The 13,090-nt window shown below is 39.7% G+C and overlaps 1 protein-coding gene across 2 annotated transcripts in view; it reads right to left on the bottom strand.

Moving 5' to 3' along the window:
* CTNNBIP1 (catenin beta interacting protein 1) overlaps positions 1–13,090 on the bottom strand; it is a 32,561-nt gene that overhangs the window by 11,996 nt on the left and 7,475 nt on the right. The window contains exons 2-4 of one of the 2 annotated variants that reach the window (XM_080380972.1): positions 4,405–4,494; positions 1,446–1,567; positions 856–946 (exon numbers count right to left, since the gene is read on the bottom strand). In XM_080380972.1, coding sequence (XP_080237098.1) covers positions 856–946; positions 1,446–1,541 — 187 coding nt within the window. In that variant the 5' untranslated portion in view covers positions 1,542–1,567; positions 4,405–4,494. The remainder of the gene's footprint in view (positions 1–855; positions 947–1,445; positions 1,568–4,404; positions 4,495–13,090) is intronic. The other variant, XM_080380973.1, reaches the window with a different exon arrangement.

Raw genomic sequence — 13,090 nt, 5'->3', positions numbered from 1 at the left:
TAATTACATTGTGCAAATTAAAGAAATGCAATGGGAAACAAATTCCTCCTATTGCTAAACTTTCCCTCCTTCTCTGCTGAAATAGCAACATTGCACTTCCACATTCATGGAAATGTGAAAACCAAAATATGTTGATAGACTATTCCATTTTATTTTGTGAGAAGTGTTATCAAGCAACTAGAGTTATAGTAACTAAATTATCATCCGTGTAAAAAATTGCTTTTGTACCCAAGAAATCTGCATCTACTTGACATTTTATTTTGTTACAAAACTCCCAGTTTGAAGCCTACAAAGAAAGTGTTTGCCACCCCCAGTCTTGTTCCTTTTTAGGTACCAACGTCCAGGTTAAGAATAAACATAAAAATTTAGATCAAAGTTGACTTATGGAGAGGATCCATAATGAATACAGCAAAACACACTCAGAACTACAGGGACCTATGCATACCTGACTTTAACTTCACCTATAGCAAAAAAATCAATCAGGTTAGAATTTGTTTCTATGTCATATATTACATCGAGTAGAAGCTACATACATGCATTTAGTTTACAGGACCTTGGCCATCAGTGTTTTGAGTTATCATGGAGAATAAAATGTTTCACAGTGCTCTTAATCCTAATGAATCTCAGGTGTAGCCAAGACTGACTTTACCTCTTAAAATAAAACCACCTGTTCGACATACACTCTAGTCCTCCTCTAAAGATTACAGCAGGCAATGACTTGCACATCCCAGATGGAAGGATGGGTATAAGTACGCGGCATATTATTAGACAAATATACAGGAACCTAAATTTGGTATTTTCTGAGACTGTTCTCACAGATTAAATAAACCCAAGGCAAACAAATGTAGTACTCACCCTGATCAATTGAGTGTTGAGGAAGCTGGCTAAGCTGGCTATTCACTACACCTGCATATGTGCGCAAGAACTCCTCTTCACTAGCAGTCAGCTGGAAATGCACAGAGAGTCAGTCAGCAAAAAAGGAAAATGAAGAAAGACTGAAGATATTATCTCCCACTTCCCAGTAAGAAACTTCACAGTTGCCTCTATTCTCCTCTTCAACAGTTTAATCAACTGTTATCTGTGCAAACTATACCATCAGCAAGGACACAGCAGCAAACTGGTACATCATGCGTTCATGGAGGGATGCAAAGTCCCCTCAAAACAGCTCCTTTATTTTGCTGGTTTTCCAATAATGAAAAAAACTTTAACATATATAGAGAAATGATGAGATGCTCAGATTTCGTTTCAGGCATCGCAATCCTTATAAATATTAAAAAAAAAAATAATCAATTCTGTTTAACTGCAGATAATGGTTAAATCAATGACAGCTAAAGCAATTCAGTGATAAAACCAGACCATCACCTGCCCATCTCAGTAAGCACTATGCCAGTTACTACAAAATTGTCTGGAAAGCCACAGATATCGGCTATGACAGCGCCTCTTACATTTGATCCCATCTTCCTCAGCATGAGTAGGACTCGCACTTTCTGCTGAATATACATCTCCTCCGGACTCTTTCCGGGGACGCCCTCACGGTTCATTCCCCTCCTGCCAGCTCCTGGATTTCCTGAAGAAGTAAGATCAGAAAAAGACAAAGTAAAATAGGTAATGGGGTATAATAAGAGTAATAGGAAAGGTTTGATTTCCAAACCCCTCATTTTTCACCGATGGGCAGACCACGTAATAGCCTGGGGGAATAAAGAATCCCATGTTTCATCAGAGAAATCCTTAAAAATTTGAACAGATAATTGGGCCTTACATATGCAACTCAAATATTCAAAGAGGCTGATGTTCACATCCCTACTAGCTCATTAGCTGTTGTAACATTACTGCAGGAATAGAAAAAGAGAATTCTAACACACAGATGAAAGAATTGCCCTGACAGAAGAGTCTGGGGTTTTGGGTTTTTCCCATAAATCAACATAACCAGTATGAAAACAGGATGCAGGGTGAACAGCCATAAAGCCTGCAGTGGCTGAACAAAATAAACTCTTCATTCTTTCTCTTATCTCTTTTCTTTTTACATCATATAAAAGAGGCCACCGCACTCTTGGAAAAGTTAATAAAACGTATTAAATGGTTTTGGAGAGAAAGAAGAGCTAAGAGGAGCAGGGAAGGAGCAGAGTTTATCATCCTTTCTCCTATCATTTAAAAGCTGTAGTTTTGCTTTCCTACCTTAATAGCAAATAATTACATTATGGAATAAACAGACTATGCTCTCTAAATTCTATAGCACAGAGCATGATTATACTTTGTTGTCCGAGTATCTGGTAATTAAGTTCCACAATAGGGTGTTTACCAAAACAAAAAAAATGCTCAGACATACACTGCAGCTGCCATTAGAAATTATCTTGGAGCATGTTTATTAAGTCAACAATAGTAAAACCCTTAACTTCGAATTTAGAAAATAGTTGTGCTTCAAATAATACACTAGTACAGCAGTGGAACAAATTAAACTAACTTCTTAGAAGTACTGCCTGTTGCAGGAACTTAACCCCTGCTACGGAATCTATGGGTGGAGGTGTAAGCAGACACCCTTCCACAACGCACAGCTCCGTGAAGTGACTCCAGAACAGGTCTCCTACTAGTTTTCATTCACAGAACTGGGTCTGGTCCTATACTAAGCTACTAATCTGCTTTCCTGAAACCTTAGTAACCAAGGGAACACACTACATACACAGGCACGCTTAGTGAAGGTCTGTATCACAGCCGGTTCAAGCACTGTTTTCCATGTAATGTTTTCCGGTAGTCATAACCAAACCTCTCCCATCACTTCATTTTCATTATTACTTTTAAGGGAAAGTAATCTGGGTGTGGAAACAGTTTAAAATTATGCCTAGGCCCTCCTGCATGAGTCAGAAGTAATGCAAACTTAAGTAGCAGCTGCTGGGCTAGGCTTTACCACACACACTACTTAGCATGAAGGTAACTGTAGTAAAAAGTGGAGAAAGATACATCACTAGTCCTACTTGAATACGTTTCCAGTGGGAAGATCTCCATTATGCTCATTTGGGTTCTGCTTGCAAACTTGCAGCCTGTAGTTGTGCAAGGTGATCGTATTTTTTTGCTATAATCAGCAAACTGCTTTCTGAAGGGGAAATAAAACGATCCTGTATTTTTGTTAGTGTCAACTCAATTAAGTAGATTGGATTATGCTACTAAGCATGTACTCCACAGAGCAACTTACTGAGTGCTAACAAGTGATGTCAACAGTAAGACAATGAACAAAGCAAGTCTGCGAGCAACAGTCATTAAGTTATGCATATTCAGAGACTGATAAAACAATGAACGTTTATCAAGATACCAAGCAAGTCTGAAAGGTTGTGACTGGTTCTTAATATTATACTAAAACATACTTTTTTTTTTTTTAATATTGTTACTTTAAGAGGGAGGTGCCGTACTAACAGCCAAAGAAATCAATCTAGAAAAGAAAAAGCACAACAGAAAATACCTGAAATGGGGTAACACACCTATTGTTTAAAAATGGAACCGACTATATAGGATATATATCAATAGGTGGCACCATACACAAACACCAAGAAAATGCCACGGCTGCTCCCCATGCCAGCTAGGAAGACCACATTTTAGCATTCCTCTACGCATCAGATATCAGAAGAGATTTATTGTCTATACATGTCATCAATAATTGTTTTCCATCATAATAGTCCTCTAGTTGTTTACTGATTTTTCAGACCTTGAAAAGGAGCAATGGAAATTGTTATCTAAACCTGGTTCTGCTCAAGTGAACTTCAGCCAAGATGGATTTATCATGAAGGTACCTGCTTAACAGGGAGGATACTTACTAAAGCCTGCCCATTCAGGGAATGCTTCAGACAGTAAGCGACATGGGGGGGGGTGAAAAAGCACTCAATAGGGCTCAAAGCTATCAAATTCCACGTATAAAGGAGGGTTACAGTACGACTAACAGAGCAACAGCACTTTGCTCTTCATACGCTGCACAATTATTTCGGATGACAGCCTCTGCCACCACAGCTTTTCCTACTTTATGACATCAAAGTAGAAAGACTAAAGTCTTAAGACAGTACTGAGACCCCAGCATGAAAAAATTTAAAATACCTCTGCTCCTGTTACACAGAGCTTTTATTAGGCATGGTTTAGGATGACAATACTACCAGCATATATTACATCAGTAAATTTCCAAAACCACTTACAAAGCTAGTCTGTGTGCCCAGAAGACAGCACAATCCATCTTTATAAATGAAGGGCTGAAAAAACTCTTTTATCAATGTACTTAACTTTGCTTTCTCAAGAAAGCTACATTAATATACTATACATAATGAAACATTACTTAAGCAGAATTTCCCTAACCCTACAGTTCTTTTTGGCACATATATCACCCCACCCCCAACCAAGAAAACATCAGAGATTTCCCTGCCAACGTACCTGCTTCTAAAAACCACAGAAGATCAGATAACCCAGGTGTTCAGTTCCAATTAATGACCCTGGCTGGAAAAAATGTATGAGGAAACTGCCCTGTAAAAACAAATAAGCAAGGCATTACAGAAATATACAACGCTGAAAACTAGAAAAACCCTTTATTCGATATGCTTTGAATTGCAGTCTGCTTTAGAATGCAGCCTAGCCAAAATTCATCAAGCTGTAGGCTTGTCTGGAGTTTGTAGACCCTTTTTATATTTAAAGCCTAAGTTTTTTAAAGGCCAAGCCAGTCTTCATCTGCAAGATTTACACCCTGACCATACCAACGACATTCCCAATCACTTGAGAATGGAATGCATTCAAGCTTCACATTCTTTAAGAATCTTTCAGCATAAAACCAGACTCCCTGGAAGAACCAATAAACATCACGACACGTAATTTCTTCTCATAAGAAAAAAAAATATATTACAAATAGGCATAGCTTACCAAAGGTTTGAGGAAAACTAGGGAGAAATGTAAAGCATGCTGATTTTGACCAAAATTATTGTTTTCAACTATGCGTATATTATCTGAATATAGCAATTACAGACTGGCGCTGGAAGCTGGGCTGGAAAACCCTTTGCGCAGGATTTTTCAGACCAACCTCACTGGTCAGTCACCAACAGCCAGCAGTTACAGACTTTTGTAAGGCTGGTGACATATTTCTGAACATATTTTACAACTGACACTGGGTATCAGGGCACAGTAAGAATTTATAAGTCTTCTGATCCATCACATTGGCCTCTAAGACAACCAGCTCAGTCTCACAAATGAAGTCAGTCCAAGCCCTCTGTAATGTGCAATGCAACAGCAAGTGCCTGCTGCTCAGGACAGCATTGCAGTTAGAATCATGTAATAAATAGCATAAACTGCTGTACTTAATTAAGAGTTTCTGATTAGGGAAGACATGCACCACTTGTTAATCAAGTCCAATTAAATGTACCAAACATACTCTCTTCTTTTGTTTGTTTGGGGTTTTGTCATGAACAAGTGAAGGCAGATCTAGACTAATTCAATTTCTTTCATGGCTGTTCACCAGCCCATGCAGATGTCATTATAGCTGGAAAATAAGGCAGGAGCAGCAAGAGCTACTCAACTGTTCCATACACCAGCTTCATCAGAGAAATGCTGAATCCAAAATACCCGCTAGTTTCACCCATAGGTTCTCTACAGCCTCTCTTACTAACAAGTGTTGGAAGCAGCTGAGCTTTATCAATGGCTTAAAAGAATCATTTCACCTCTCTAGAGGAGAGAAATTGCCTGCTCTGAAAGGATTATTTAAGCCCTGCCTCGCTAATTAGTTCCCACTGTTCTTGCCCTCTAAATACGCAATGCGGTCCCAAGAAAGATTATCTACAGCACTGACAACAGGTCCATTTGCAGTAACTAATTGCTGTTCTCATTTCTATAGACTTCAAAGACACCCCACCACCACCGCTGTACAAATACTCACCACACAACTGTGTGAACTCCTTCCTAAAGAAAAGGATTAGGGAATGGGAGGTAACCACTCCTGAGGCGCACTTCTGTCCTTCTGATGGTAACAGCATATGTATAGTTACCATTAAAATTCCCCATGCACACCCAAAATTGCAAACGGCAGTAATATACACATTTGTTATATTTAACACAAAATATAAATAAAACCAGAAAGATCAAATGCTTTCCTAATGCTATAAATTCAGAGTAATTCACCCGAGAACCAAAAAAAAAAACCCCAAACATTTTCATGGCCAGCCAGAACGCTTGTACCATAGGCAAGGAAAAGCCTAGTCCCTCTACAAGTCAGCAGCAGCACTGAAACTAAAAATGCCGCCGTGGTGCAATCCATGTGGCTGCCCAGCTGAACCATCCTCATCACCACCACAAACACACGGGTGGAACATCAAGCTTGTGCACCACAGCTTGAGGAGTACTCCGCTACACCATAGGGCACAGCCTCTGAGTAACAAGCACCTTTACGGCTAAAGGCTCCAAAATTGACTGCAGTATATAAAACACATATTAAAAAAATATATATGAAATCAGGTTCATTACTTTTTCTTAAAAGTATGAGAACCAACTACGGCTTAAATGCCAAGTGACCAGTCTGAAGTCACACAAGGGTTCTCTTACCAACTTGTTCCTATCTGTTCTAAACAGCAGCTCACGCTTCCAGCATCTTTAACTACACATCAACATTTCCACATTCATTTCTAACAAACCCTAAGAAATAAGATCTAAAAATATTTTGCAACTGTGTATTTTGGGGGTGGGAGGGAAGAAGTGCAAAGTATGAGAAAGAGTTTAGCAAGACAGCTGAGGAACAGCTGAATCACTACTAGCACAAGTTCTGCTCACAATGTTCACAGTCCCAACAGACCTGTGTGCCACACAATGATCCGTCCCCTGAAGCACTTTCCAGGTCAGGAAATCCCTTGCCTCAGTTGCAATTACCAGCTCTGAATTCTGCTGCTTTTCTCACCTATATTCACCTTCTATTCCTGCAAGGTCAGAACATTGTTTATTTTGCCCATGCTCGGCTCCAATTTTTTGTCTCTGTCTTAACAAACGTGTACACTATTGTCATTTGCAATTTGGGTGCACTTGGGGAATTTTAATGGTAACTATAAATATGCTTAATTTAATCTATTAACTCTGGTAGGTCTGTATCACCTTACCCTCACACAGGTACTACAAGAGCTGCTTGGGCTCCTCACACCAATCAGCACTTCCACCATGGAAAGCAAGATTCAGTCATGAGATTCCATCAAAGCTTAATTCATACTATGTACTCTCATGAGTATGAGAAAAAAACCACCTCCCAAACGCTCTCCAACTTAGGTGTCACTAGAATACAAGAACACAAACCCATTTCTCAAACTTAACACTCAAAATGGTTCTTAAATCCTGGCTGGGAATGTAAGCCCACTGGGGCAAGAAGAGATAAAAGCATGGAAATGAAATGAAAACCTAAGCACAAAGACTCCAGTTTCAATCCATCCATATCCTTCTGCCCCGAATAATTCTACTTCCTTACAACGGTTTACACTTGGGTCAGAGACGGTTACAAGGAGTGAGTGGTTTCTGACATACAGAAAAACTCAGAGGCAGTGAAGCGATGTTTACAAGTTCAGAGACGTCTGTATGGGAGATGGATAAAGGTTGAAGTCTTAGCTTTACGTTCTGTCACTTAAGAGATCATGCTGCTTCCCCAAACATCACTAGGTCGAGTTTTTAAGCGAGAATGTAAGGCACACTAGTGGAAAAGAAACACACTTTTGAGGTACATGTCACTGAATTACAACAGCATAAGGAAACGGAACCAGCATCAGGATGCAACATGCCAAATGTAGGATGCTGGCAGGTCTGCTGATCAGCAAAGATAAAAACAAATTTTGCACATTCTATACATCACAAACTTTTATCAACAGTGCTAATGGAACCTACTGTTTATAGTTAAAACACAGAATTTATTGATGTGTTCTTGCCAGATATATTGCATATGAGAAACCTGAAAGATAACATTTCAATCTGTATTTTTAGCACAAAAAGCCAAACAGAGAGGTAGAAGAACAAGAACCGTTGTGAGTGGACTGATGGAGTCCCCACAGCGTTAACAGAACTCACCTACAAAGCTGTTCATGCAAAAGGGACAGTCAAAGCTATTCAGAAGCCCAGGTACACGTTCACTAGTACTTACTGGCCCAAGTGAAGAAACACTGGGCTCTCCGCTGAATCTCTGGCAACTGTATCCTATTACTAGCAGGAAAGGAAGAGATGCCACAGGCTGATGAAGCCGTACAGAATGCACTGTTGTATCCAGCCTGGAACTGGTCTCTCCAGGTAGGGGTGAGGCAGATGTGCAAAGCCAACAGGAAGGTGTGGGCTGCCAATACCTTACCTATCCTCCAGCTCGGCATGGTTCTGCTCTCCAGTGCCATTACTCGATTCCTTTCTTGCAAAAAAGACTAACCTGTGCATTTTGGAAGCTGTAGCTTCAGCCTGGAATGACTACATACTTCAATAAACTGTGTTAAAAGACTAAACTCTACACGCTCATCCTGCTGCATCCACCACAGTGCAAATGGACATAATTGGGTCACCTTATTTTCTCTTGTTTGGCAGGCATAGGGAATAAAATTTAGTTCTCATTTATTTTTAATATGATTCACAAGACAGAATAATAAATGAGAAAGATCTATACGTGACAGCCAAAACTGCCAGCCCAGTTTTGCCAAAGCAATAAAATTTGAGTTTAGAAAACATTCCCTCCCTTTCCAAGCAGTAAACAAGGCCGGTCAGTAAAGAAACGGCGAAGCTGTCCTGTTCAGTTCAATGTTCAACAGCACTTGGCTCCCCTGCTGCCTGCAGAAGGGCTGGGTGAGGATCACAGGAATGCCTTCTGCTTTGCAAGGCCCAACATGTGGACTGGGCAGAGTCCAGCACGCCTGACATCCCCCTTCTGATGCCTGTCTGTCTGCTACCAAACCCATCTCTGGCTGCGGAGAGAGTATGTGCACTCCCGTCCCCTCGGCAAAAGCCAGTTTCAGCATCACCTTCATGCAAAACACCACAGATGGAGGTTACACTTTCTAGCAAGGCAGTAAGTTAAGAGATGAGAGTAAACGGGACGTGGGTTTGGAACCAGAAGGTGTAGGTACATCTGCACTGAGGAAGCTGGGCTACTTTACAAGTATGTTACCGAAGCAGAAGGGGATTAAGTATTTTTAACTTTTCTGGTAGCGTTAAGAAATGCTGCCCCTACCTCTCCACACTGTTACTTGTCCTGAAAAGTTCATAATGACAGACAATACAGTATAATCCTTCCCAAAAACTAACCAAAAGACTGTACCAGCTTTCTGTTCAGCTACTAACCCTGGACACAACAGCATGTAATGAAAAAATACTGTCTTTGCAGTTAGCCTCCCCCTTTTTCCTAACTAAGTTTAGAATATCAGCTACCGTGTTTTCACTTTAAAAAAAATAAATGTGGACAGGAGAAATCTGCACACAAACTCAGCTTAACTGGTCTGTTCTACAAACAGATGGAACAGCTTCCAAGCAAACTCAAGCTCACCAGCAAGAAGTGTGCTGACTGAATGCTTTCCGTAGAGGAGGATTCCAACTCACAGCAACTGAAAATTACAGATTTGTCACTGTATTTTCCCTCACTTCCGCCTATACTCTTAGGAATTCAAAACCTGGAAGGGCTTCTCCACTGGACAATGCCACAGATGGGCTCCTAATAAAGAACTTCTAAATTACTGACACCCCCCATCATTCCTTTATAAACAAAAAACCAAAAAACCCCCACACCAACAAAACAACCCCAAACAACAAACCACACACACAAACCCCCAAAATATTACATATCCCAACAGAAAAAGAAAAAACCACACTAAAAATCGGTATGTTTATGAATTTTGCATAAGGCAAACTACTTAAGCATGCCATTTAATTTTAAAGACATGCTTATTTAATGCAATGAGAAAACAACACGAGCTTTCGTTCCTTCAGATTACATACATATTCTCCCCAATACTGTAGTCTTCTATAATGCTTAAATTCCACATTTTACTGGTATAGGAAAAAACAACCTGAAACTGAGCAATTTGTACAGCCTAAATTGGGGGGGGGGGAGCGGGGAGAAAAAGGCAGAAAAAGGCAGTAAGCTGCCAGCAAATGTAATATTTTACATATTCAGCCTCAATAAATCAGGGTACTTAAGTGGCCATCTATCAAGCTCCTTAAATTTAAGTCACAGCTGACTACCTCTTTAATATCTTGTATCATTTCCAGTTACAGCCAAAAGAAATCAACAGGAGTTAGTTCAGCTACAATTTTTTTTTTTTTTTTCTTGAGTCTGGCTGGTTCTGTTCAAGGCAGCTAAAAACCTCAATTAATGGGATAGGATTATAAAAGCTCAGATAAGGAGTTACAATGAATAAAACCAACCGCTGCAGGTTTCCTTTGCACTACACAAATGGAGTTAACAGCCAGCATGAAGAAACTCCATGGCATCATTATACGAGGTTAAGCTATTAGCCTCCACAGTTACACTACCGAGTACTTCAGTGGTGAAAACACAGTCATACTGGGAAGTTTTAAGTGCAAGGGGATGCTGCACCTTTAAGCCTTGTTAATTTTCCAATGACATTTTACGGAGAACAGCTAGAGCCCTACAAACCTTCCAAGACGGAGCCTGAAACCTGAAGTCAGGACCCAGAGTCCGCAAAATCCTGCTACAAGTTTTTCTCTAATTCAGTCTAACTTGTGACCTTCAGTCACAGGCAGCTGGAGATTGGATTAATTCCCATCTCCAGAGGGATACAACAATGAAGAATTCATAACAGCTACCTATTTATAGGTGAACAGTAGGAGTTGAAATATTTAATACTTCCCCCCCCCCCTCCAGTTGTTTCTATGTTCAGTGTTCTCTTTTAGCTGACTTTTGAATCTGAATTTGGTCAATTTACAGTTGGAACTCCAGTGGTAGGTTCACATCTCTTAAATGTTAGACAGAAGTTTTTAACAAAACAGTACCGTCCTCTTCCTCTTGAAGAGGGACAGGAAACAGCCCCAAACACTGTCATTTAGATATGAAAAATCTATAAAGTAGGGGTTTTTTTTTCTCCCCAGTGCTGGAACACCTTTCAGAGCTTCAAAAGGACTTCAAAAGTAGTAATGAAGTGCATTCAGAAAAGCTTCCCAATATAATAAAACAGTTCTTACATCAATGTTCCAGCTAACTGGAAAAAAAATAAACCCTCTACCATTATAATCACAATTTTTATGAAGTTTATGCTTGCCTCCTGGCCTTCAGACACATACAAACCAGATGATTATTTTTTTTTCTCCATACTACAGCAGCAATCTCTCAAAGAGAAGACATCTGCCATGTCTCATACAGTGAGAAGAGGCAGCACAGCTTTTTAGGTAGTTCACGTCAGTCAACTTGAAGCCTCTGAAATCAGATGTGTAACAGCAACAAAACCTTAAAAAAAGACTTGCATTTCACTAAGGTATTCACACTTCAAAGACAAAACTGTCAAAAATTCTGAAAAAGTAACAACACTCAGCTACAGCAGTTTATACAGAAACTCTATCCCAGTCCAAGAAACAATTCTCAAAGAAAATTACAATACTTCACTCAAGATGGTCTTCAACAGCTGGACTGACAGGCGCTGCTCTTGCTGTAGCAGTGGTCACACACCTCTTCCCTATTTATAACAAAGCTACAAATCTCCTAGACAGGAAATTAGGCACTAATGACAGATAGCCAATGATTTTAATTGCCAGGTATCCCACACAACAGAATTACTGCTGTAAAAAAAAAGTGTTACGCATACATCATCAAAACAAAACTGTATGGTAATGCCTTCTGTGGATATCTTTGTAAATAATCTACCTTTTCAGAAACAGAAAGTGAAGTTTCCAGCACATAGATATAACAAACTTGAGATGCCTTTCTTGCTCTTAGGAAATCAGCTTATTTTCAAAGTTTGTTTTTAATTTGAATGATAAACCAGTGGAAAAAAAGGAGCACCAGTAACAGGTAAACATTTCAACAACTGTCTACAAGAATCAAAAAATTATTTCCAATGTACCTATCCCATTTTACATGGTAGGCATGCTGCACACGTCGTATAAATATGTACCCATATTAACACCTCCACCTATGCAGTATCATATTTTTGGACTACTAATTACTGACACTGACAGCCTCCTGCAGCATGTCTGTTCTATGATCATCACAGAAACTGAACCAAGGCCAATACACAAACACGTAAAAGGAAGATCGAGACCATTAATTGTGGTCACTTCATTTTCTTGTCATGTCAATCAGCTTTATGACCAAAGTCACGTTTTCTGAGAAGCTCTGTAAGAAGTGGTAACGCCAGACTCGCGATCCTCTGAAGACTTATAGATCATTAGCATTAAAACTGGGGTTTACTGAAGGTTGCCATTTATATCACAGAAACTACACTCAACAGGCTAAAAGATAACTTAATACACAGGAGATAAACACGCTACACTCACGAAGCATAAACACTGATTAAGAATGAGTTGACTGTAGAAGCAAGAAATTGGTTTGGTCTTCGTAACGAACCTAAAATAAGCCTACCATGCCTACACAACGGAGTACAATGTCAACACCGATGCAAGTAGTTGTGTATGCCCAAGGTGCAGGATGTTTTTTCAACCTTCTCCAGTTGTTCTCAAGTGGCTTGAAATGGAACAGGAAACAGAAATAGGCACGAATAAGCACACATGCAGAATTACCAGCTCTGCTAATGGACAAGCACTTCAGTGCTTGGTATGCTTCCAACCAGTTTCATGAAAACTGTATCTGTATTCAGATTTTTTTTTTTTTAATTAAACCATTTGGAAATTGAACTTATGCCTAGTGCAAAAATGTGATGCCTCGGTCAACTTCCACAAAAAGGAAAATGACACTGTTAATCCTAAAGCATGACAGACAGTCCCAAAATCGGAACAGGCAAAATTCCAGTAAGTGTCTGTAAGCAGTTAAAATAACAATAACACTTATTTTCAATTTACAAGCATGCAGTAAAAGCCCCCAAAACCCAAAAGTACCATATTTGGAGTCCAGTTGCCTGTGGTCTAGTGACCAACTTCTCAGCAGCTCAAGCACACTGCATTGTTATAT

The sequence above is a fragment of the Falco punctatus genome (genome assembly GCF_963210335.1).
Source record: "Falco punctatus genome assembly, chromosome: 3".
Taxonomy (NCBI): Eukaryota; Metazoa; Chordata; class Aves; order Falconiformes; family Falconidae; genus Falco; species Falco punctatus.
Note: the sequence above shows the minus strand (reverse complement) of the source record. Positions and strands in the feature narration are given on the sequence as shown.